Source organism: Suricata suricatta, chromosome 2 (assembly GCF_006229205.1).
Source record: "Suricata suricatta isolate VVHF042 chromosome 2, meerkat_22Aug2017_6uvM2_HiC, whole genome shotgun sequence".
NCBI classification, from domain to species: Eukaryota; Metazoa; Chordata; class Mammalia; order Carnivora; family Herpestidae; genus Suricata; species Suricata suricatta.
In genome coordinates, this window is record NC_043701.1 from 28,266,669 (window position 1) to 28,293,877 (window position 27,209).

Genomic DNA, 27,209 nt, shown 5'->3' on the forward strand with positions numbered 1-27,209 from the left:
CTTCCCCACAAGTGCCCTCCTCCATCACCACCACCTCTTTTCCCCCCTCCCCCTTCAACCTTCAGTTCCTTTTCAGTATTCAATAGTCTCTCAGGTTTGGCATCCCTCTCTCTCCCCAACTCTCTGTCCCTCTTCCCCTCCCCCTGGTCCTCCAGTAGGTTTCCCCTGTTCCCCTGTTGGACCTATGAGTGCAAACATATGGTATTTGCAAGAACTGGCATTTCTAACAAGCTCCCAGGTTTTGCTGCTACTGCTGGTCCGGAAAGCGTATTCTGAGAGCCACTGGTTTAAATGAAACGTTTCCTGGCCTCAGGCTCTCGGCCCCTGATCTGGGCATTCTTGAGGGTTAGTGCCCTGTTCATCAGGCAGTGCTCTGAGACACTCCTGGCTGAGGCAGGCCACTGCTTCCAGTGTCAGAGCCGGCCTGCCACCCAGGCTGGTTCTGTTTTCCTGCCCTGCAGCTCCACGCCGCTCTTGGATCCTGACAACTTGCCTTGACGTGAGACTCTGGGATTTAAGAGCTCCTCATTTTTGTCTGTCAGTCCACCTGGCTTCCGACCCCGCTTGGCCCGCCCCTGACTGGCCAGTCTGCCGGCTCCCAAGTCCCAGCTTGCTTCTTTATACATTTAATTTAATTTAACGTTTAATGTTTATTTATTGTTGAGAGAGAGACAGAGTGCAAGCAGGGAGGGGGCAGAGAAAGAGGGAGACAAAGAATCCGAAGCTGAGCTGTCAGCACAGAGCCCACTATGGGGCTCAAACTCATGAACCGTGAGATCATGACCTGAGGTGAAGTCGGACGCTTAACCGACTGAGCCTCCCAGGTGCCCCTGTCCCAGCCTGGCTCTAAGTCAAAGTTGCCCAACAGTTCTTGGGACCAGTAGTTAGGTCCAAATAAGTCAATAATAGTAGTTGTGCAGTATCAGTACCTGTTGCTGTGTTCTCAAAATTTTAAGTTTTGTGGGTTCCCTGTGTGCCTCAATGCACAGACTGGGACTCACAGCTCTACATGCTGCGCCAGCCCATCAACCTTTCTGTTACTTCCATCATTATTGTGGCCCCACGCCCGAAATTTTCAGTGACATATTGCCCTGACATGGCACCCAAACAAATGCAAAATGATAGCAATATTTATATTTATTTTTGCAGTGCCTTGGATAAAAACCATTGAAACAATGCTGGGTAATGTGTTATTCTCATAAAAACATCTTCTTTCAAAACAAATGTATTTCTATTGTCCATAAAAGTTAACGTTACATGCTAAAACAGAGTTAATTACTGAGATAACATGGAAGAATGTCAGAAGACTTGTAGGGTAAGACCAGACAATGAATTACATCATTAAACTGAACCATTACACGGAACTAGAAAACTGACGCAGTAGTAAAATATAAAAATCTACAATTATAAATATAAATTTGGTCCATGGAGACACTAGAGCAGTATTTACAGTAAGTATCAGATTATTTCTACTTTAGGTGAATACTGCAGTTGTAAAACATTGAATATCATAGGGAATGGAGTGTTTTATTTACAATCTACTATGTTAAAAGTTATATTTCTAGCAAACCTGATGATTGCTACAAATACGGCTAAAAATTTGACACTAAAAACAAACATGTTTTCTGTAGTTGGAAATTCCTAATATCTATAAATTTAAATTTTCTGTTAAAATCAATATGAAAAAAAACCCCACAATTCCATTCTTAGAAATACTGTAAAATTCAATCATTTTAGTGTAAGCACAATAAGTGAATTACAAGAAGTTTTGCAAAAAGGCACACGTTGTTAATGATGTCAATTTGGCAGCAGAATCCTATGTCATGAAAGTTACTGTCAGGTGGTGGAAAGTAAACAGATAACAGAAGAACTGCAGTGATTTTCTTGTCTAGCTTTAGAAAGAGGTCAACAATGCTCAGCGCGGGTTGCCCTCGCCCCTTTCTGTGCTACACCAAGGACTCCAAGCTCTCGGCGATGTTTCCGTCGGGCAGTGCTGCTCCGTTACTGTCCAGAGAGGTGGACGGATTCTCCTCCTGCCTCGTGCTCACAAGACTGAGGACGGCTTTGTAGAGAAACTGATACTGCTCCTGGAGAAGAGAGGATGGGAGGTCACACACAGGGAGCTCAGAGAAGATGGACATTTGTAAAACAAAGGGGTATTTTCAGTCATGCGTGGACACTGTTCATGGAAGCGCACTGTGTTAAATGGTCTGTTAACCTCAGCAGAGGTACGCAATCTATATTCATATCTCTTTCTGAAGAAATTTTAAGTAACTTTTCAAGTAGTTAATATTCAATTGACCTAGGTCAATTTTAACTGACCTAAAAAATTGGCCAACATGCTTTTGCCAGTGGTAAGCCCTCCATTCTTTTTCTTTTTAATTTTTTAAGTTTATTTATTTATTTTTGGAGAGAGACAGAGAAAAAGCTAGTGGAGGAGGGGCAGAGAGAGAGGGAGAGAAAGAGAGTTCCAAGTAGGCTCCACACAGAGCACAGAGACTGATGTTGGGCTCGAACTCAAAAATTCCAAGTTCATGACCTGAGCTGAAACCAAGAGTCAGAGGCTTAACCAACTGAGCCACCTAGGTGCCCCAGCACTCCATTCTTATTTTTTTGTGTCATGGAATCAGAAAATGATGTGACAGTTTACTGTTACTGATCTATCAAAGTGTATGTAATTCTTTGGTACAAGGTACCTGTAAGCCACTCATAAATAACTTATTCACTCTCCTTTTCCCACTTGTTATGAAATCCATTGGGTTTCTCTGTTTCTGGAGACGTTCCAGAAAGGCCTGCACTGTCAGCTTGGGCTCACGTCGAATCCTTTTTACAAGATCCACTGTTTACCGTGTTCTTTACACTCTTACCAGCCTGATCGGCCCTATGCCTTGGTTTGAGCAAAGATGAGCATGGGCCCTGCTATGTTCTCAGAGTAGAGACGTGGAAGAATAAAGAGTTCTCAGATTAGTTGGGGCCTCTGAGGGTATTTTTCAGAATTACAAAAACTCTTGCAAACACACCTGTGAAATTTAAATTTTATCCATTTAATTTGCTGGAAGACAAACGTTAAATGTTTATTGTTCACTATTTCAGTTCTGTGGATTGTGAACTAACTTGTAATCCAGCGTGAGCAATACATGGAAACATTATCAGTCAAGGTGATCTTTTTTGATCCAGGATGAAATGATTTCAGCAGCCTCTTGGAAGGAAGCGGTACTCTAATGGTGAAAGTTTAGTTCACTGTTCTATTACTTACAATGTCAGCAAAGACTCCTGGCCTCATCAAATTGATCATCTTGGCTACCTGGTAAACATCCATGGAGTTTTCTTTTTCTAGTTGGTGCATAAGGGTTGTCAGAGCACAGAAAGTTCCTGCCGTCACTCCTCCGTGCCTTGAAGCAAAGGGACAAAGACTCCATTCAGATGCATCAAACATTCACATTCACAAAGCACATGGCCTTGGCAACTTTGTAGTGGGAACATGGAAATTAAAATTTTTTTTAATTTTTTTAAATTTTTATATACTTTATTACCAACTTGGTTTCCATATAACACCCAGTGCTCTTCCCCACAAGTGCCCCTCTCTATGACCATCCCCCCTTCCCCTTCCCCCTCCCTCTTCAGCCTCAGTTTGTGCTCAGCATTCAAAAGTCTCTCATGATTTGCCTCATTCCCTCTCCTCAATCTTCCCTCCTCTTTCCCCTTCCCATGGTCTCGTATTAGGTCTCTCCTGTTAGACCTATGAGTGCAAACATACGGTATCTGTCCTTCTCTGCCTGACTTATTTCGCTTAGCATGACACCCTCTAGGTCCATCCTTTTTGCTACAAATGGCAGGAACATGGAAATTTTTAATGAAATGTCTCTTTATTGTGCAGAGAACTATGGCCTAATTTGAAATATTAGCAAGTATTTATGATATTAGTAATGGGGTACTCTATAGAAATTTAATGTTTGCTTATTCCTTTGTTAGTTTGATACACTGGAAGGGGCTGGCAATAAACCAAAATCACCTGACAAGTTATCATACTTAGCATAAGTATCATATGTGACATATATATAACCTAAAATCCCAGCATATGCACTCTTTATTTGTTCATAACAGTAGCCTAGAAAGATTTATTGGATAGTTTCCTGTTTCTGATAAATAAAGACTGTATCAATTTTCATCCTATCTAGTGTGTCAATTACAGAGATGTCTCTCAGGCTAGCGCCTATAGAAATCCAAGTGCCAAAGCACTGACTCATCACACAGTGTTCTCAGCATACAGCGCAAGAGCAAATCCTTGTGATCATGTACCCATCTTCTGCCTTCAACAGGAGTGCCAAGGAAAGTGAAAAAGTCAAATTCTGTGTTAACCTTCTGTATAGGAAGCAGAGCATCTGCCCTGGCTGAATCACCGCAATTGGTCCAAAGCAGTAGGTTAGTACAAAGACAAAAGAAATATATGCCCACACGGAGACACTGCCCATTGCCCATGAAACAGTTTAAAGAGAGGAACTTACTCATCATGAACAATCACAGGCCCATCCCTGTTGGCAGCTTCCTCTTTGATAACACTTATAAGTTCAAAAGTTTTACTAATAGGGCTATCTGGATTTGGCCATTTGGGGCACTGAAAATGCCTCACTTCAAGTACATAATCGTCCTGTAAGAAGAGAGGGAAATGAGTATTTTAGAAAGAGTCCCTTTGGTGACAGGTCATTATGAATGGGATAATTGGGGAAATTAGGAATTACAGGAAGGTGATAAGACCCAGTCACAGGGCACCTGGGCGGCTCAGTCGATTAAGCAGCTGACTTTGGCTCAGGTCAAGATCTCACAGTTCATGAGTTCGAGCCCCACATCGGGCTCTGGGCTGACAGCTTGAAGCCTGGAGCCTGCTTTGGATTCTATGTCTTTCTCTACACACCCCCTCATGCCCTGTCTCTGTCTCTCAAAAATAAATAAACATTAAAAAAATAAAAAAAATAAGTCACATGCATGTGTGTATAGCAGTGTTTGCAGTCCATCCTCCATCTTGGAGAGAAGAAATTGCTGTGATGACTCATTTCCCACATGTAGATATAATCTCTTTTTCATTCTAAAAATGTCTTATTTGTAGGTTTATTATGGTACTCAAACTTTGAAAGCATATACCAAAGACGTAAATTTGCAGTAAATTTAATGCAAAAAGAAATCTTCAGTGTTTGTTTTTAAAGTTTGTTTTCAAATAGAGTAGACATCTTCAAATCCCAGCAATACTCAGGAGTAACTGAGTGGATTCTGTGACATGGTGGGGAAATGGTGGCAAGCATGGGTAGGGGAAGGGGATGGAAATGAAGGTTCTGCTCCAGCCCAACTCTTGGTTCTTGTACAAGGGGCCAACTAGGCTGTGTGACTTCATAGTCCTTAAACGCTTCCTTTAAAGTATAGTCAATAAAATGCTACATTTAAAAATAAGCAGCAGAACCTAAAATTCATATGGTCTACCTGTTTAGGAATTAGACTACAGTAAAGTCCAACATTTAAACCATCTAACAAATGGTTCAACCTTTTTCTGATTGGGAAGGCACTCTGCCTGTCATATACCTTACTCTTTATTATTAGTATCTTCTAGTAGTTTACTATAGCTGTACAATAAATTCTATACTGTAATTATATAAATAATTCTTGGCAGAGAATTCAGAACGATGCCTTGTAGATAACCAAGAATTAGTAAAACAATCTTAGTTCATTGTGCTGTATGTTTTCAAAGCACTTCTTCACCTATGACACATTGTCTCTCAGAAGATAGCAGTAAGCTCATTATGGTAGATAATATTTTCCCCATTTTACTTAGAAGAATTCAAGGTAAAAACTGACCTTAAAACCTGAGAATTCAGATTAATGACATTATATTTTACTGAATTTATTTTCAATTTAAGATCTATCAGAACTACTCTGGAGTGAAGAGAGAAATCTTTGATTGTGTGTGGACAGTGTAGTTTAGTGGTGATTGGTGTTTAATGATTCTATAGGATTTTAAGAATGAAAGTGACAAATAAGATAAAATGGATTATTTGGGCAACGATCTGTCTTAATTTTTAAGAAATTAGGCTCATTTGTTTTATTTCTAGGAAAGACCTTTAAACCAGCATATATTTAACAAAACATGTACTTAACATGAAAAGTGTGTCATTTCAATTATGCCCATACCTGTGTAGCTTCTAAGATAAAATCTTGAATTATAAGTTTTTCTTCATTAGACAGACATTTGTTTTCTTCAGCCATAAGGGTGACCTTAAAACTCTCACAATTTATAGGCTCATCTTTATTCGGCCAGTAAACAAATTCATCTTCTGCCTAGAAGATTAAATACCGAAGAAAGGTCTAGGTTTTAATCAAATGTTTACTACATCAGACTGTCAAATGAAGTTGATTGGTTGGCATAGAAAATTCAACTCAAATTTTTCGCTGAATCTCAAAATTTACCCTTAAAATGTTGAGCCTTAAACAAGTTAGGTGTGCAGAATAAAATATTGCACTTCAGAAACCAAAGTATTGCTTGGTTGTTTTGCTCTTAGCTCATCAGTAACAATGGTAAGTTGTTGCTTCTATAATGATAACTGAGTAGAAAAGATTCAAGTGATTTAAAGAGTTCAGCAATTTCCAGTGTCATTTGGAATGGTCAGTCTAACTTTACAGATAAGAAATAAATCTCCAAGTTATATACATGTGCAAAACTAAATAAAATAGGGCTTTTCTTTTGGTATGTATATAGATCTCCTTAAACTGAGGGACTCTCCAAATATTTTAACAAGTTTTATTTTTTTTTAATTGTACTTAGAAGCATATGGACTGACTTCATTCATTATTGCAATTCTAACTTAAGTTAAATTAATTTTAACTTACTTTTATTGAAAACTGTCGTTCAACAATTTCAGACCTGGGAGGTGGCATGACCCAACCAGGCCCAACACTAGACAATAGGACACAAGTAGCCAACTGGTGATACTAGTTTATTAATTGAAAAGAAAGTGATTTATTTGTTTGCTTGGACTTCTGGCTGACGTGACTTGCTACTTCCCCTGTAAGGCAAGTACCAAAAGTGACGTGAGGGGGGGGACTTACCATGTTTTGACCATCAGGGAGCATAACTACCAGCTGGGCATTATGGTCCCATATCATCCTCCAGAAATCCTTGATGGTGTGAAGAAGAGGATGCTGGGTGATGATGAATTCGTTGCTCTGATAGTAACCCTACAAAACCAAAGAGGAGATACAAAGAAAGTTCGTATGCCTTTAAATGTTCAAAGTACATGTATAAATGAGCAGACCTTAAGTCAAGGCAGTCTTTTTATTTCTAGATTAGATCTGAAAATAACAATGTGATTATCGTAGCTGCTGTTCGCAGGGCACTTTCTATACATCGGGAACAAAAGTAGCATTTTCTTTCTTTTTTAAAATTTTATTTATTTATTTATTTATTTTAGAGAGAGAGAGAGAGAGAGTATGTGTGTGAGTGAGTTAGGGCCAGAGAGAGGGGGACGGAGAGAGAGACTCCCATGAGGTGCAGAGAGAGAGGGAGAGAGAGTTCAGAGCCTGGAGCAGGGTTTGAGCTCACCCAAAATGGGGCTTGAACTGAACTTGTGTGCTTAACCAATTGAACCACCCAGACACCCCAGGAGTAGCATTTTTTCCCCTTAAGTCTCTTATGCCTCACAGAAGTACTATGCAATAGAAACTGCGATCCCCAGTTTATAGATGGTAAAACTGAGGCTTAAGATGTTAAGTGTTGTGGGACGCCTGGGTGGCTCAGTTGCTGAAGCATCCAACTCTTGATTTCCGCTCAGGTCATGATCTCATAGTTTGTGGGATTGAGCCCTGCACTGGGCTCCATGTTGGCATACAGAGCCTGCTTGAAATTCTCTTTCTCCCTCATTATCTGCCCATCCCTGACTCATTCTCTCCCTCTCTCCCTCCAAATAAATAAATAAACTTAAAAAAACATATTAAAACAAAATAAGTGTTGTGCCCAAGTCTACACAGCTCTTGGAGCAGACTTACCAAATGGCATGTGACCACGTTTCCTACACTAGATAGAATGGACATTCAGAGGAGAGTTTCTATTTCTCACTTTCCATAAGTCCCAATGGCAAAGTATTAAAATCACACCACTGACAACAGAACACCTGTGTGCAGACACCCCGGCTTCCTCTATCAGGCAGGAATCACAGAGGCACCTTGCAGATTTTGCTGCAGAAACCCAGAAGCTGGGCCTCTGGATTGGTCGTGATTTCCATGTTGCTGCTTATTAAAATCATGGCTCATTTATCCTCCTCTGCCCTGTGGTCACTCAGATCCTGTTCCTATTCCCCATGGGCTCACGTGAAGAGCACCATGTATTTAGATGCTACCACCACACATCGCCCTGTTTCCTGTATGGATAGTCTGAGATATTTTCTTTGCTGGATAAATGAAATAATGATTTTGGCATGGGAATTACAACCTTTTCATATAAAGCCAAGCTCTATGATTGATAGGCCTGAAATGGAAATAAGGGTCACGCAACAGCTAACCAAAACACTCTCCCCTTTCTCCTAGAAGGCCTAAACACAGGAGGAAAGTACTATGTCTTTAGAAATCCGGTCTCCAAATGAGCCCAGTCCGCCGGGTGAACACTGTGTTGTAAACCTGGAGGGGTAAAGTCAGTGAGATGGGCTTTCCAGAAGCTGGTATGTCCTGGGTCTCTTCAGGGTAAATACAATGGAGCCTCTTAGTTGGCCGAGTGTCTGTTGTGTATCTTCTCATTAGTCCTGAATGGTGAGTTTGGTTCCTGCATTTACTATTTTGTCTTGCCTGAGGGTTCCCTAGTTTCAGCACACATAAAAACACCAAGGAATGCTGTTATTCTATTTGCTGCTGTGGGCTGTGGGCTGCAGTTGTTAGATTTGATCTACCCACCAGTGCTGCTACAGTCACTGCTTCAGGAAGGTCATTTTGGTTTTGGATCTGGTAGCACAAACTGGTAGTTTCTCCAGTGAATTCTCAACTTACCATGATATAGGAGGCATTGATGTAGTCTGTGCCTTCCCCATTCAGAGATGAAATGCCAACCCTTGATCTCTCCACTGGAACATAGAATATTCATCATGAACCACCATGCTCACGGCTCCATACCTCCCCCCCCACACACATTGCAAAACATAGCTTCATGTCCCAAGTTGAGTGACTTATATCTGTACGCGAGGTTTTCTATGTATTTAGCAGTTTTAGATGGACTTCAGGATTTACGAGTCCTTTTTAACAGGTACATACATTATCAGGTATATTTAGAAAAATACAGAGTGAATCGATCCATTCCAAGATGTAAAAATATTGTCTTTTTTTCCCATGATTCAACATAACCTACCAGGGATGATGGAAGAAGTTCTGTTCTTTTCCCTGTTGCAGTGCTTTAGGGCTGTAGAATAGTCACTCTGTTGTATATTTGATTGACTTAGGAGCTGAGAAAGGTAGTCAAAGAAAAATATAGATTATTTCATTTAAGTCACTCAACACACACACACACACACACACACACACACACACACACACGACCCAACCAAGAAATCAAGATAAGATACTGAATATACATAGATCTGACTTGTTTTCCAAGAATCCCTTGAACTAACTCCCTGGCATATCTGTGTTCTACACTAGACAAGTTTGAAGAAGCAGAGAACATCCTTTAGTTTGACATTCAGCCCTGGGAGGATCTTCCCTATGGATTCCTCTTTAGGTGTACGCTCTCTATGTCCTCCACTTACAGCTCACTCTGCAGTTGGAGTAAATTGCATGCTGTGTGTGTGTGTGTGTGTGTGTGTGTGTGTGTACATATTTATGGATATGGCTGGATTTCATTCATTCTTTTAGTACTCTGTTACATGAATAATCTATTTGCTATTTATCTATTCCCCCAACTAATGAATGTTAGGATTATTTCCAATATTTTGCTCTTCTAAACTCTGTAGCAATGACTATCTCTTGTATATTTCTTAATGAATACACATGGAATTAGGAGCATGAGCATTATTTTTTGACAGTCGGAGAGATGAAAAGTGATAGACCATGGTTTTGATTTGCATTTCCTTAATTACTGTGTGATGGTGAATTTTAGCATTCATTAGCCATTTAGATTTCTTCTTTGATGATTGCCTTTTTATATTTCTACCTCACTGTCATTTATTAATTTGTAGGGGTTTTGATGTCTTGAATTTAAGTCTATAATCTGCTTAAAAATTTGCTAATGTCTTTGTTCTCTTTAATCACACATTTATAGCTAATTATTTTTTTAAGATTTTTAATTATGTTTTTAATAAAGAAGTTCTTTTCTACACTGATGTCTTCAAAATATGCATTGCTAATATTTTCTTACCATAGTTATAAAACCTTGCTTTCACCTTTAAGTACCTAATCCATCTTGAATAACATTAGTGTTTAAGGTATGATAAGAACCCAGTTTTACTTGTTTCCACATGGAAACTGTCCCAATATCACTTATTGGTTAGTCTGTCCTCCCCTCACTGATTTGTAGTGTCAGATCTATCATATAACCATGTCCGCATAGACATGGTTCCTCCAGCTGATTTGTCTGTTTTTCAGCATTATCATATCTGCAGAAGTCTTCCATATACTCTACAACACATTTCTATTTTGTTCTTTATTTTGAGTATTGCTTTGGGCGTTTTTGCTCTTTACTTCTCCAAATGTTAAATTCAGTTTTTAATTTCCCATGGAAAATCCTGCTGGGAATTTGATTGGTACCACAGTGATTTTTATACTTAATTTCGGAGAATCTACATCTTCAGAATACTTCCATTCATGAAAATTGTATTTATATTTTTTAGATCTAATTCCAGTCTCTTCAATTCAGTTTTTTTTTCTCTATGCATTCATTGCACCTTTTGTTAAGTTTATTTTTGAGACCCTAGAGCTTTTGTTTCTGTTGAACTGACTCTTTTTGTTCTAATATCTCTTTAACAATTCATAACTAATGAGTTACAATGCTATTGATTTTTATATATATTTGTTGAATTGTAATGAGTTGAGTTCTAAAAAGAGATATCTTAATTTGTTTCTCTTGCTTTTCTACATATACAAGTGTATCATCTACAAATTCTTTTCTGTTTCTACACATTTTTTTTGTTTGACCCAATTACTAGTACAATGTTGACTAACAGTGTCCACAGCTGGCATTTCTTCTCTTTTCTCAAACCTACAATGAACATTTCCAAGTTTAAATTTTGTATATGATTTTATATTGTAGCCTAAGATGAATAAAGCTTCACTCTAGTTCTAATTTACTAAGAGTTTTTGTTATGAAATATAGTACAGAATTTTATTTACTGCTTTTTCTACATCTTTTGAGAGGACCATATAATTCTCATAACTAAATCTGTTCATATTTTCTAATGTTAAATAATCACTTCATTCCTGAAACAAATTCTGTGAATCCTAATTGGTCACAATATTTTTTTAAAAGCTATGCTGCTGGACTTGAGTTGCTGATATTTTAAATAGGATTTTAGTGTTTAAGTTCATAAGTGAAACTGGTCTGTATATTTCTTGTACTCTCCTCATACAGTTTTGGTATCAAAGTTATACTTGCCCAGTAAAATAGCTGGGTTTGCTTTCTACCTACATATTTTACCACAGAGTTTGGACTTTTCTGTTCCTTAAAAGTATGATAATTCTTCCAGTTCTGATTTTATTTTGGAGATGAGATTTTTGGCAACTGATACAATTTATTTAATGGTTCTTTGCCTAGTTGGATTTTGCATTTCTTTAGGAGTGTATTTTGCTTACTTTACTTAAAAAATATTTCTTTTGGGGCATCTGGGTGGCTTAGTCGTTTAGTGTCCAACTCTTGATTTAGGCTCACGTCATGATCTCATGGTTCCTAAGTTTGAGCCCCATGTTGGGCTCTTTCTGACTGCATGGAACCTGCTCTCCCTCTCTCTCTGCCCCTCCCCTGCTTACGCACACGTGCTCTCTCTCAAAAATTAGTAAATGTTAAAAAAATTTCTTTCATGTAGGATTTCAAATGTATTGTCACAAATATGTTCATAGTATGCTTTTTAAGTTTAGAAAAATATCTCTAAAATATTTATAAATATATCCCTATTTTTTACCTTACTGTTTATTAGTGCATTGCTGCTCCTTTCCTTACCAATCTGGCCACAGGTTTACTTGTCTTATTAGTCTTTGCCATAACCTGCATTTAGTTTTCACTTATCTGTTTCTATTTAATTACTTTAACCTTCTATTTATTTAAGAAAGCTTTAACTTTCTCAAAACTTTTCTGTCTCCCTCTTTGGGTGTACCATGCTTTTATTCTAATTTTAACATGATATGCCTAATTCACTTGTTTATTCACAAATTAATATATTTAAGGTTATAAATTTCTTTCTAGACACAACGTCAGTTGTTTCCTACAAGCTATGCTATGTAGTGCTTCTTGTTGACCTTTATTCTAAAAATTTTATAATTTTCTTTTTAATATGTCAATTATGTAAAAGAGTATTTTTATTGTCCTAATACTGGGATATTTTTAGGGCAACTTTTAATTTCAATTTTCAGTTTTCCTCTATTAGATTCTGAGAACATGGTTAGTACTGTATAGATTCTTTGAAATTAACTCTTCCCCCTCCATTGACTATTTAACATTTTTATCTTAGAATGTGTGTACCAACACACATACATACCCCATGCCTACACACTCACTTCCTGTGTCACAGAGGAAATAGAAGCCAGAGTATCCCTTCAGTCTGCAGCCTTGGAGTCCATACACTCACTGCTAGACACACTCACTTAGGTGTCCCTGCGTTGGGTACCTAATCCCTCTCTGCCCCTTCTCAGGATTTCTTCTCCCTCTAGAAGTCTCTGTTCCTCCCACCTTCTTCACTCCTAACCACCCCCCCATAGATCTCCTTCCATTACTTAAAAAAAATAATTATTTATTTTTAAATGTTTGTTTATTTTTGAGAGAAAAGGAGACAGAGAGAGAAAGCATGTACAAGTGGGACAGTGGCAGAAAGAGAAGGAGAGAGAATTCCAAGCAGGTTCCTCACTGTCAGTGCAGAGCCCCATGCTGGGCTCAAACTCATCAGGAGATCATGACCTGAGAGGAAATTAAGAGTCAGACGCCCAACTGACTGAGCCACCCAGGTGCCCCTATTTTTTTAAGTCAACCCTATTCCCAATGTGGTGCTCAAACTAATGATCCAAGATCAAGAGTCACATCGCTTTACCAACTGAGCCAGCCAGGCACCTCACTTTCCATTAGTTTTTTAAAAAACTCAGATGGCTCTCATTAAACAATAAATAAATAAATATATAAACCAAAAAATTCTTAGTTTCTAACTTCAAGTTTCCTTCTTGCTATCATTATCATTCTCTTCAGAGTCAAAAATGTTTAGAGTTATGTAAATGTGGTCTTAATTCCTCACACCAATCTCTCCTTATTTTCTTGCAGTCTGGCTTCAGTGCCATCCTTCCTTGAAGTAGCTTTTATGGCTCAATCCAATGGCCTGCTGTCCTCATCACACCTGATTTGTCAATAGCATTTGCCACCTTTGTCCATTTCCTCCTTGAAATGTTATTTCCTTCAGAGTCCATTATATCCCCTCTGTCACGTATTTTCTCCTACACTCTGATGCCTCCTTCTTCCCTCTCTTTGCGGGCTGTCCATTCAATTGATTAATGGTAATTTGTCTTAAAAACCCCTTCAAAAGTCTTCTTGGCAGTCTTGTCCAATTCTAAGGCTTCGAGGAACAGTCTATGCCTATTGTTCCCAAATCCTGTCTTTAAGCCAGACCTCTCCTTTGTGCTTCCCACTGAGTATTCAACTGCCCGCTATGCCTGTTTACACAAGGCCTCCTAGGTTCCTAAAATCAGGTTGGTTCCAAACAAATCTCACATCTCTTCCCCACCACACCCAACACGCAAGGACTTTTCAGTCTCAGTGGACAGTATCTCATCCTCCCAGGTGCTCAAGGTAGTTAATGCTCGTCTTTTTCTCTCCTCACTGCAACATCCAATAAACCACCAACTCTTGTGTTCAACCCTTCACTGTATCCTATGCAATCCTTCCCTGAAGAGTCACATCTCACAGCACCCATTACACCTGTGTGATGGCACTTGCTCCCTGTTTTGTATCTGTTTTCTTGCCTGTATGTCTCACTAGATCAAGAGTAAGAGCAAGAGTCACAAGAGCAGGAGCTGGGTGTGCTTTTTTGAAAAAAATTCATGTTTGTGTTCTAGTATCAAAAACAAAAGCCTCGTATGTGGTAGGTGTCTGATAAGTATTTTTTTTAAATGAAGTATGACTGACATACATTATATTAATTCCAGGTATATATCATAATGATTTGATACCTGTATACACTGCAAAGTAATCACCACAAGTCAGTCTAGGTAACATCCTCACCATACATAGTTATGAAGTTTTTTCTATGATGAGAACTTTTAAAATCTAGTCTCTTAGCAACTTTCTTTTTATTTTTTAATTTATTTTTGAGAAAGTGAGAGCATGCACAGGGGAGGGGCAGAGAGAGAGGGAGACACAGAATCTGAAGACAGGCTCCACGCTCCGAGCTAGCTGTCAGCACAGAGCCCAATGCGGGGCTCAAACCCACAAACTGTGAAATCATGACCTGAGCCGAAGTCAGATGCTTAACCGACTGAGCCACCCAGGCGTCCCTCTTAGCAACTTTAAAATATGCAACACAGTATTATTAACTATAGTCACCATGCTGCACATTGTATCCCTATGCCTTCTTTATTTTATAACTGGAAGTTTGTACATTTTGACTTTCTTTACCCATTTTGCCCACCCTCTACCCTCTGCCCCTGGCAACCATCAATCTTTTCTATGTATCTGAGTTTTTACATTTCCACATGTAAGTGATATCATATGGTATTTGTCTTTCTCTGTCTGACTTATTTGGCTGAGCTATTTCTGACTTACTTCACTTGCCATAATGCCTTTCTATCCATGTTGTTGCAAAAGTCAAAATTTCATTCTGTTTTATGGCTGAATAATATTCCATTGAATATATATATTCCATTTTCTCTATATATTCATCCATCAATGGACACTTAAGTTATTTCCATATCTTAGCAACTGTAAATAATGCTGCAATGAACACAAGAGTGCAGATATCTTTTGAGTTAGTTTTTCTTTTCTGCAGATAAATACTCACAAATAAACAGACATGTAATTTATTTCAAGGAATTGTTCTTAAAGTTAAACTTGAATGACTAATGTCTTATAGGACAGTGCCCCCCCCACATCTTTTATATCTCCCTGGTAATGTGTTAACGGGAAACAATCAAATGTCTCCCCCTTAAATAAGATTCTGGCTTCATAACTGAAATGTCCATTTTGATCCTAGGCTATCTAGTGTAAACCACATCAATTCTTTATGCAGTTGTGTAGGGGTAAGTCATACTTAAATGAGAATTATGTTGAAAATGGGTAATGCTTATATATTTTTAAATTTAGAATAAAGCTATGCTGATGTTTTATACTCCTTTATTCTTTATATGTAGAAGCCAAATTGCATACGTTTTCTTTCTCTAAAGTGTTCTGTTTACACTCAGATGAGCTTTGCAGAGTAAAAACAGTTATGTCTTCCTGATGGCAGGTTCAAAGCACAGCAGTCACCCCTAATCTTTCTCTTACTTCTCCAAAAGCACAGATGGCGCTGATTGAGATGCCAAAAAGTCAAAAAGGAAGTCCAGTGACTAACATCCTCTACACTGTGGCGTGGGGGAGAAGAGGAAAAAAAACACCCTGCAATCTCAAGGTTTGTCATCTCTCCTGGTTTTTCCAGGGTCTCAAATTCTTCCTAGATATTCCCTCTACAGGAGTTGGCCCTGCTTCTCAGGGAATCTGGGGAAGTAAGAGGTTAGTATAGGAATAAGGTGGCATAAATCACACAGCCTCCGTTCCTTGGGAAAGTCACAACCGTGCAAATCCCCCTTACACTGCTAGAGGGTCCGGTAACATCTGCTTTCTGCATTCTTTGCTGGCCGATTTCAGGAAGTCAGAGAACTAGGATTGTAGAAGGTGCGATGTTGAACAAAACATACTCCCTTCTCTAGCTCACTGCTTCGTGACAAGGTGGGTGGGAGAAACTGGGGTTGGAGAGCTATTGTTCTGGCGTGGCCTCTTCTCTAGTCCAGGGGCTTCAAGTGAGACAGATTTTTCCAAAGAATAGCTTGAACAGCCCGAGCCGGAGCACTCCTTGTTAAGTGGTCTGGTTCTTTCAAAAGAAAAGAGCACTTACAAAGTCTGTATGATGAGGTCTGCCTGTCCCTTCTGTTATGCTCTGTGCCCTCCTTTCTTGGACCAAATTTACACTTGTAAACATTAATCTAGAGTTCCTGAGAACTTTTCTTCTTGCTCTCAAAATTAAGATTCTCCTTGAAACTTAGAGTAGAGGCTTTGCTGCCTACTCTAAGGAAAAATACAAAGCACTGTGCCAACTGTGCTCTGCACCCGTCCACATGGCCTTGTCAACTCAACAAGAAGATACGGGAACACTGAATGGCATGGTAACATCCAAGAGGCTTCCAAGAGAACTCACCTTGAATTGTTTCTCTAGCTTCGTTTTGCCTGTTGGTCCGGGAATGAGGAGCGCGTTGACATAGGCATGAATGTGGCTGTCTGGCACCTCAGTCTCTTTACTAAGTATGGCCTCAACCAGAGCATCATGAATAAAAACATACTGTTCCTGGCAAAACAGTGACAATGAGGAGCATTACTTCAGGTTTTCTTTACATGTATCTAAATACAAAAGTAATTTTTTTCACTGACAGGCCAAGAAAGGTTTACATGGTGGCGGGAGGGACCCACAAAAGAGTGCTCGTCCGTCCTGCCGGAAATCAGATGTAGGAAAGGAGGGAGTCAAGAGAGAGCGTGACTCCACTCTCTACTTCTGCTGTACCGACATTTGTTGGAGGAGGCAAAGCAGCACTCTCTCCGCCTCCCTCACACCTGCCACCCTCTTCCGTATTTTGCACGAGGACTTTCATGACTTTTATACTTCCCCTGGGTCGTCTTCTTCTGGCCATTCCCATTCTCCTCTTAGCCAGTCATATATAATGTGGCCCAATTTTATGTCCAGTTTGGTCTTCTGTCTCCTATATGGGTCACTTTCTTCGTCTAAGCTGACTAATGTGTCATTTCCTTCATGGAATAAATTTGGCTTGATTTGATTTTTGCCCAGACGGCAGTTTGCCCTTGACTGCTCTCAAGCTGCCGTCCATAGTTTCCAACTTCAATTCATTTTTATTTATAAATAGGGGAAACAATACAGATATGCAGACTTTGTCCTAAGTCTTGTAAACTATATACAATAAACCATATGGACTTAAAAAAAGGATATAATTTAAGCATAATTCATACTTTTAAAATATGAAAATAAAAATATAAAAATGAATGCATTTATTCACTCTATGCAGGAAAAACTTGAGGTGTTTGCTAGTGGGTGTGAGCATGGCCTGATCCACTTCTTAATTTTTAATCTTCTCTGTCATCAGTGTCATTCCAAAGATATTCCCTATTTGGTCACAAAATAGACAAAATGTAGCTGGTCCACCTCTGACAAACAATGCAATCATCTGGTGTTGTGGGTTGGACTGTGTCCCCCAAAAAGATATGTTGAAGTCCTACCCCCCCCAGTACCTCTGAATGTGACTGTATTTGTAAATAAGGCTGTTGTAGATGTAGTTAAGATGAGGTAGTGACTGTGGTTCTTTTAGGAAAAGGAAATGTGGACACACAGACAGAAAAGCCAGGCAGGTGAAGATGGAGGCACATATTGAAGTAAGGCTGCTTCATCCAAGGAACACCAGAAACTACCAGAAACTCAGACAAGGGAAGATCCTTCCCTAGAAGCTCCAGAGGAAGCATGGTCCTATGAACACCCTGACTTAGGACTTTTTTCTTCCAGAACTATGAGGCACTAAGGTTCTATTTGTTAAGCCAGCCAGTTGGTAGCACGTTAATATGGAAGCCTGGGAGACTCATTAACCTGGTAAACAAGGTCTGGTCCATCCCGCTGTAGCATTTTAGGCACATTTCCAACCCTTAAGATATATCGAAGTATCCCTTTTGGTAGGGGAGTGGGAGAACAACAACAACAGACAGCATCTTTTTTCTCATACCTCAGTTTGCACCAAATAATTTCTTTGTGAACGAATGTGTTTTAAGAAGCCAAATATGTTGACAGTCCCTTCCTGTTGAATTTGCTGCAACATGCTGTCTAGCACAATGTATGTGCCTGTTCTTCCGACTCCAGCACTGAAGAGAGCACAAAAAAAGAACCATTTCAATGTCAAGCATAAAATATGATTTGAAGAGAGGTCACTCCTGGCTGTCTTGTAAATTAAAATGATTTTCTTCCCCAAGCGACTGAGCCCTATAATAAATTGTTTCGCAATCCAAAAGTGTAAATGCATAATGCTTCAAGGAACAAGTAGTCTAGTTTGTCTAGTTTTTATTTTTGGCTTCAGGTCAAACTGTAAAATAACCTATTTCTGTTGGGGATTATTTATTTATTTCCTTAGAGACATTTTTAATTTTCAATAATTATATATTTATTACTCATTATATATCATACAATGAAAGCATTATGCATCAGAGCCTAGCAACTAGACATTTAATCTGAGAAAATTGAAAGCATCAGCTTCACCCAACACTGAAAATAAAAGGTCTTGGGTCTGTATTTCTGGGTGGACATGTTTGTAAAGGCTTTCATGTTAATCAGAAAAAGAGTTTGATAAGGAGTTCAGATGAAAATATCATTTCGGGAGATCGTGAGGATGAAAGCGTAACTTCAGTCATTTCTAAAGGGCCATTATCACTGGACTTCTTCAGAGCCTCTACAGGAAGGACAGAATTCACAGGCAGGGATTCTTTTCAAATGCTCCGACAAGTAGGAAGTACTAGAGTGGAAAATTCGCACCTGCTCCTTACAATACCCTGGTCCTTCTCCCTTTGCTAAGGAACAATCCCTGACCTTCAGAGCTCTTTTTCTTGCATTTTCCTGTTTCTTGCAGCTTATCATCGGTTACCAGATGAAAAAACTCAAGAGAAGTCTCTCAAACTTTGTCTGAGGGTAACTCCTGAGATAGGTAATTAGAATGTGTCAGATAAGCTGTATATCAAAGGAAAACACTTGCTTCGGTGAGAAGATAGATGCCGCCTTGACAAAAATACTGTACACAGAAATTAACTTGATTTGTGTGGTCGCAAAGCTCACCACAGATTCAGTATTCAGTAAATGTTAACTGTTTTATTCTAACCGAAAAATATTTGATTAAAACCTCTGACATAACTTTTTTCTCTTTCTTCAAAATACCATTCTTCCTATTCATCAACTTAGTTTGGAAATAAAGTAATTGGTAATGATGGGTTGGTAATCCCTTAATATGATATAGTAGATAGAACTCAGGAAAACGAGAAAAAGAATTTCAATATGAAATGATTGAAAAGCAACGTAAAGGTATTTTGCCAAATTCTTCACCTTCTGTGAACTTTGGTTTCTCTAATATAAACCTGACATAGTAACCCTACAACAGACTAACTCCTAAGAACAGTGATTATGTATCAAGCACTTTTTTTTCAAGTTTATTTCTTTTGATAGAGAGGAAGGGGCAGGAAAAGATGGGGGGAAGAGGATCCAAAACAGGCTCTGCACTGACAGCAGTGAGTCCCATGCTGGGCTTGAACTCATGAGCCGTGAGATCATGACCTGAGCCAAAGTCATATGCTTAACTGATCAAGCCACCCAGGCGCCCCAAGTCTCAAGCACTTTTATCCCATGATGTCATGTTGTAATAAATGTCCGTTTAATGACAAAACACTGTTCTTCTTGCCTCGCACATTTAATAAGTTAAACTCCAATTCAACAATCAAATAGAATAATAATCGTCATAAAAATACCTGGTGCTTTGAAATATTCAGCAGTCAAATTCTGAGTCTGGTATACTCATTTCCCCCGTGTTCAATACTTTTGAAGATGGGCATGCACTTTTGTCCCCCTCACTTCGTGAAAGCATTCCAATTTGGCAACACAGCTTCCTTTCCTGTCGGCAGAAGCCATTCTGGGAGTTTTGAGACGCGCCCCCAAGACTCACCTGCAGTGGACGACCACAGGCCCCACGGCGTGGCGCTTGGCGTGGGACGCCTTCCTCACAAAGGTCAGCACTGGCAGCGAGTACTCTGGCACCCCCATGTCAGGCCACTGTGTGTAGTGGTACTGTGTCACCACACGCCCACTGGGTCTTCCTTTCTGGGAGCCCTGGAAGAGTTCAGACAGCTTGGAACAGGAACACGTACAAAGGTGCACACACGGCAACACACACATGCACACACCTGGGTCCTTCAACAGAAACGTGATTTGGGTGGTATATAAAGATGCAAACCAAAAAAACCCATATCATCACTTACGATGGTTAATTTTAGGCTAGGCTAGGCTATGGTAGTCAGTACTTTGGTCAAATACCGGCCACACCAGATGTTCCTGTCAAGGTTTATTTTTTTTCCCCAAGACTTTTTAAAAATAATCTCTACACCCATCATGGGGCTTGAACTGACAATCCTGAGATCAAGCTCAGTTTACTCCGATGACGGAGCCAGCCAGGTGCCTCCTTGTTGTCAAGGTATTTTTAGGAGTGATTGACATTTAAATGAGTAGACTTCACCACAGCCCCTGATGTGAGAAGACTTCATCCATTAACTGAAGACCTTAAGAACAAAGACTGAGGTTTCCTGAAGAAGAGGGAATTCTCCTTGAGACTAAAATATAAAAACCTTGCCTGAATTTCTGGCATGGAGTCAACTGCTTAAAAAATCTCTCTCTCTCTCTCTCTCTCTCTCTCTCTCACACACACACACACACACACACACACACACACACACACACACATTAAATGTGTATCACTGGTTTTTTTTCCTTCCCTAAAATTTTAATCTCCCCTATTTCTGGTTGGATGTGCAGGAATCACACGGGGTAGGAATTTTCCTTTGTGGGTCAAATCCACTGCAACCACTGGCCCCATGACCAGTCTGGCTCCAAAGCCTTGGCTGGCATGTAGGGACTTAGCAGAAACCTTTGGGAATGACGTGTGGTTGTGATAAGAACTTTTAATGCCTTTAGGTGTGTGTATATACACACACATATAGTTATATAGTTAGTTATATAACTTAGTTATATACTTATATAGTTAGTTACATAGTTAGTTACACAGTTATATATACATAAATCCCCCACCTCCCTGCCAGGTTGTACCATCCACTCACTTAAAAAAAAAAAAAGACCACATGCATCATTCAATTGATGGTGTCCTTCATTTGTGGACTCACCTTTTTAATCTTTGTGTTTCTCAGAGTAAAACTCCTCACAGTATAATAGGCAAGCATTTGCACACTCTTCTGAGTGACCAGAAAGCTCCCGTACTCTTCGCTGCCATCAGCAGGCCAATACTGGTCACATTTTCTCTGCAAAAGAGAAAGTAAAAATATTATTTCCTTATTTCAGATGCTCAGTATAAGTGTCATCCCTGAAATCTGGAAAGGTCTGGCACTGGGACAGGAATGGACTTCCTCATTCTTCTAAATATTTCTTTTCCTTTAGATGTGATGGGGGGGGGATAGTTTTGGAGAAGACCGGGGACAGAATTACAGGGCTGAGAGCGGGAGATGATCTGATCCAAACATCCCCCTTGCAGATGAGGAAAGAGAGACCAGACAAACTGAGTCACTACGAAGCCGGGATTAGAATCCAGCTCCCATGAATTAAAATCTATTTCATTCTACATTGCTTTGCAATGAGCCCCATTTACTTTTTTTCACAGTATGAAGAATGCACTTAAGTAGCAGATAGCTTGGCTTATAGTGAAACTTTCTGACCTGCAAATGTTAAACTCCCAGTTAGCCATTAAACTTACTAGAATGGAGGGAGTCCTGATCGGCCTCATCACCTCCCCTGCTTCCTGATGCTGATCCATTAAAAGCAACTTAAATGAGCACTTCTGATTTCTATTTTGGGGATGAGATAATAGATTACCTACATACCCTTCCTTTCTCCACGAGGTTTGTTATCATGACGATAACTTCCACGTTATGCTCCCATATCATTCTCCAGAAATCCTCAGCTGTGGACTTCAGTGGGCCTTGGGCAGCAATGTAAGCTTTTGGTCTGTTGTAACCCTGAAGAAACAAACGACAAACAATTTTTTACTAACTTACTCTTTTTTATGCCATTTTACTGTGCAATATGTAAGTTTTTAAGGTCAGCATTTTTTTTCTATAAGAGGAGAACAATAAAAAATAATCTCGCAATGTTGGAAAACTTGATAGTACTAGCAAAGATAATAATTCTTTAACTATGATCTTTGTTTTAAAAAAAATAGAAAGTTCTCTTTGCCTTGACAGAAACACAATTCTCTGCACCTAAATTCCAAGTACATTCAATCTAAGTCTATTTACCATACTGGTCTTTAATTGTGTGTATACTGCTTTGAAATGCGTTATCGGGCATTGGGGCTCAGCTGTCTACAAGAGTTAGGAAACGTCAGGCGTTGCTTCCCTACCCTCTCCTTGGTATAAGCGGTACTAATGACTAATAGCTATCCTTCACTGAGCACCCACTGTTACCCGAGAGGGTTTATGAACATTAACCTGCATCCTTAATCCGCATGCAAAATGGAAACATCATCCTTGATCTGGAGATGAGGAGAAGCTCAGTGGTGTTCAGTGGTTTTCCAAACTTTCCTGGCTACAGAGCTGGGACTCAAAACCAGTTCTAACTCCAAAGCCCAGGTTGGATCAGCCAGACACACTGCCTCCTCTGGAAGCATGAAACGTTGCCTCTAACAAATACACCCTATATCTGGGGATGCTCACTTCTTTGAATTAACTGTTCCACAAAACATAAAACTTGAAGGTATCTAGACTGCAAGGTCAGTGTCAGGAAAATAACTGAGGTCCTTTGACATTCAACTGACTACAGTGAAAAACCAGGAAATTAGTAAGTGGTCTTTGGTCTCTGGAGATCGCTAATAAGTCCCACATAGCTGGGTATCCTGAGAAGTGCCGGAAATAATAAGGCTGATAACCCGCTTAAAATCACGTGTCTGCCTTTTAGCCAGGACTACCTTTGGAACTTCTCAGTCAGGATTTATTGATCACCTGCTCCTTACACAATATGGCGCTATACTGTGTGTGTGTGTGTGTGTATATACATATACACATTCACCTTGAATGCTCATTTCCAGCCTGAATTGCTTCTCTCACTCACAAGAGAAAGCAAGTGTAGGGCTTGAATGTTATTCAGTCTGAAATCCTTTAGCCTTGGGATGTCCTACTGCTGATTTGTATTGTTTATTACCTGTCAGACAACATGTATTGAGCACTAGTATAAGCACAGCACAGTGGTGTAATAAATTCGTGGTATAATATAATTTCCATAAACATCTCGATTGAAGCATGCTTACATCAACATAATTGGCATTGATGTAATCAGTCAGTTTGCCATCTTTCTCAGCAAGTTGTGCAAGCTTAACCCTACTATGATCATCTGTAATAAAAAAAAGAAAATATTTCACTGTAGCATCGATGACTTTTCAGCACAAGGTCATTTATGTTTACATAATGATACATCAAATACAATTAAAATCAATGCAAATATAATTTCCTTTCAGTCGGCTTCACGGATTACAGAGGTGACAAAGATAAATATAACAAAAGCTTCTGCTCTCAACAAGATTTCTACTGCAGATGATGAGAACAGACAAATACAGAGAGAAAGGAATGTTCAGGTGTCAAGAATGGTACAAAGTATGAGGGAGGGACTTGACGGCAGACACTGTGTTGGTTTGGGATGATAATAACCATTTTCAAAAAAGGTTGGAATGTGACATTGGCATCTTAGATGGTTTCCAAAGATGGATCTTGGGGCTGTGAACAGTGACAGGGAGAGGAGTGTCGGGGGCGTCTTAGAAAGCTAAGGAAGGCAGGCAGTATGTGCACTCTGAACCGGAGGCTGGTGGAGGAAGAGAAAGTAGGCAGGGCAGGAGAAGGGACCTAGGAAGTTGCTGCAAACGGTTAGAGCAATAGCCCTTTCAAGGGGACAGCCTCACAGAGCCCCTAGTGTGCAGCCAGGCAGGAGAACGGCTGCCTGGGAACAGGGCGTGCGGGTCCCGCACTGTCTGGTGAAACAGTGAAAACGATGGTAACTTATACATGGTGTACCGGAGGCAGTTAAGATATATTGAAACGAGGAGTTTGAGATTATCTTTGGTTCCACAGGGAAATTCTATATATTTGGAGGACTGACACAATAAAAAAGCAAAGTGTTACTAGCAGGAAAATTGGTAGTTTCATGGGGTGAAACTTTTCAAGGATCTTTTCAAGGATGAAGAAGTGGACACAAACCATGATTAGACAATTAAGAGACATCCTTGGATAAGAATGCCTCTGTGATAACAGCACTCGCGAAGTGCAGAGAATGTCTCCAGAAACAGACAGAAGGCGATGGGGGGATGGGCTTGATGCCAGGCTGGCCTATTTTTTTTGTACTTTGGTTCTAATACTTTTATTTATTTATTTATTTATTTATTTATTTATTTATTTTACATTTATTTATTTTTTGAGAGACACAGAGAGACAGAGCGTGAACAGGGGAGGGACAGAGAGAGAAAGAGACAGAGACAGTTCTAATACTTTTAGTGGGGTATACTGGGCAAATTTTCTGGGTTGTTTTCCTTCAGTTCTACAATCAGACTGTTAGTATCTATGTGCCAGGTTACTTGGGGGATTAAATGAAGCATTATCTTTACATAGCCAGGCACATAGAAGGTACACAACAAATGTTAATCTCCTCCGCCTTCTTAATTACCTGGTAGGTGTTTTCTATCTAGCTTGTAGAGGGAATCATTTAATACCTTCACCCTCTCCAAGAAGCACCTGAGATTTTATGTGCAGCCGGGAGGCTTGCTTTGGTTGAGCGGGACAAACATGAAGCAGAACATGGTACTAAAACCTTCTAAAAAGAATTTGTGTGAGCCCTACAGGAAGAAAGCAGCATCTATCCACACTATTTTAAAAAATGTGATAGTTAAGGGCGCCCAGGTGGCTCAGTTGGTTAAGCGTCTGACTTTGGATCAGGTCATGGTCTCACGGTTTGTGAATTCAGGCCCCACATCAGGCTCTGAGCTGTCAGCACAGCCCTGAGCCCATTTTGGATTCTGTGTCTCATTCTCTCTCTGGCCCTCCCCCGCTTGTGCTCTGTCTCTGTCTCTCAAAAATAAATAAATGAAAAAAATTTTAAGAAAATGTGATAATTAAATGTTAATGTCTAAAATATATAAAGAACTGACACAACTCAACCTCCCAAATAATGAATAATCCAATTAAAAATAGGCAAAAGACATGAATAGACATTTTTCCAAAGACATACAGACACATGAAAAGATGCTTAACATTACTCATCATCAAGGAAATGCAAATCAAAACTCCCATAAGATATTACCTCACGCCTGTCAGAATAGCTAAACTCAAAAACACAAGAAAGAAAAAGTGTTGGTGAGGGTGTGGAGAGATGGGAACCACTTTGTATTGTTGGTGGGAATGCAAACTGGAGTGGCCACTATGGAAAACAGTATGGAGCTTCCTCAGAAAGTTAAAAATAGAACAATCCTCTAATCCAGCAACTGCACTATTAGGTATTTACCCAAAGAATACAGGAACACTAATTCAAAGGGATACATGAAGCCTGACGTTCACAGCAGCATTGTCTATAGTAGTCAAATTATGGAAACAACCCAACTGTCCACTGACCGATGAATGGATAAAGAAGGCATGGTGTATATATGCTTGTATACACTGGAATATTACTCAGCCATAGAAAAGAATGAAATCTTGCCATTTGCAATGACATGGACAGAGGTGAAGTATTATGCTAAGTGAAATAAGTCAGTCAGAGAAAGATAAATACCATATGACTTCACCCATATGTGGAATTTAAGAAACATAACAAAGGAGCAAAGGGGGAAAAAGAGAGAGAGAGGAAGAGAGAGAGAGAGAGAGACAGAGAGAGAGAGAGAGAGAGAGAGAGAGAGCAAGAAACAGATTCTTAACTACAGAGAACAAACTGATGGTTATGAGAGGGGCGGTGAGTGGGGGGATGGGTGAACTAGGCAATGGGCAATAAGGAGGGCACTTGTGTGAGCACCGGTGTTGCACAGAAGTGTGGAATCACTCTATTGCACACCTGAAATTAATATTACACTGTATGTTAACTAACTGGAATTTATATAAAAACTTTTTAAAACAGGGAGTAGTAATTGGCTTCCAGAAACTAGTAAGGAACCAGGATTTAAATAACCGAGCTGGTAATACTGTGTTCATAGCTTTCAGGGAGACCCACTGAATATAAAAGGAAGAAGATAAGTTTCAGGAAGGGGATGTAGATGGATTTCAAGAGATGGAGGGGAATATAAAGAAGATTAAAGAAAACATGTAAACATGAGGTGCTGTAAGAAGATAGAAGAAAGACAGTAATTTCATAGGAAAAATAGGTAAATTTGCATTAAACAAAAGAGACAGCCGATCATTGAGGAAAAAAATAAAGAATAGCCAAGAAAATAAAAGGAAAGAAGGAATGAAAAATAATCCAACTGGGGCACCTGGGGGGCCCAGTTGGTTAAAACGTCTAACTTCGATTCAGGTCATGATCCTGCAGTTCGTGAGTTGAAGCCCCACCTCAGGATCTATGCTGACAACTAGGACCCTGGAGCCTGCTTCGGATTCTGTGTCTCTTTTTCTTCCCCTTCCCGACTTGCGCTTGCTCTCTCTTTCTCTCTCTCTTTCTCAAAATTAAGTAAAACATAAAAAAAAAAAAGAATCCAACTAGCCTTTTATAAGACCCTGAGAAGAATGCAAGAAAGGGAAAAAAATGGTAGAAGGAAAAATATATATATTTTTTATTTCTCTGTTTTTAATGTCTTGATAGCACAGGATAAAATAGTCTTTTTTTAATATAACACAATTTATTTTTTTTAACATATGCAATTATTTTCCATTATTTACAATACAGTAGTTACAATGACACTCCAAACAGAAAAGCAAAGTAAAAAATCAAAACCCCAATTTCTATTTCATGTAATTAGACTTATACAGAAATTAGAAGGTT

The 27,209-nt window shown here is 39.5% G+C and overlaps 1 protein-coding gene across 4 annotated transcripts in view; it reads right to left on the minus strand.

Moving 5' to 3' along the window:
* Positions 1-1,119: 1,119 nt before the first annotated feature.
* Positions 1,120-27,209, minus strand: part of PTPRZ1 (protein tyrosine phosphatase receptor type Z1) — a 172,957-nt gene continuing 146,867 nt past the window's right edge. For all 4 annotated transcript variants that reach the window (XM_029924367.1, XM_029924359.1, XM_029924352.1 and 1 more), the window contains 13 exons: positions 23,512-23,594; positions 22,091-22,225; positions 21,380-21,514; positions 20,152-20,315; positions 18,178-18,313; positions 16,596-16,742; positions 9,374-9,467; positions 9,019-9,092; positions 7,093-7,221; positions 6,178-6,324; positions 4,506-4,648; positions 3,257-3,392; positions 1,120-2,087 (listed from right to left, as the gene is read on the minus strand). In XM_029924367.1, coding sequence (XP_029780227.1) covers positions 1,947-2,087; positions 3,257-3,392; positions 4,506-4,648; positions 6,178-6,324; positions 7,093-7,221; positions 9,019-9,092; positions 9,374-9,467; positions 16,596-16,742; positions 18,178-18,313; positions 20,152-20,315; positions 21,380-21,514; positions 22,091-22,225; positions 23,512-23,594 — 1,664 coding nt within the window. In that variant the 3' untranslated portion in view covers positions 1,120-1,946. The remainder of the gene's footprint in view (positions 2,088-3,256; positions 3,393-4,505; positions 4,649-6,177; positions 6,325-7,092; positions 7,222-9,018; positions 9,093-9,373; positions 9,468-16,595; positions 16,743-18,177; positions 18,314-20,151; positions 20,316-21,379; positions 21,515-22,090; positions 22,226-23,511; positions 23,595-27,209) is intronic.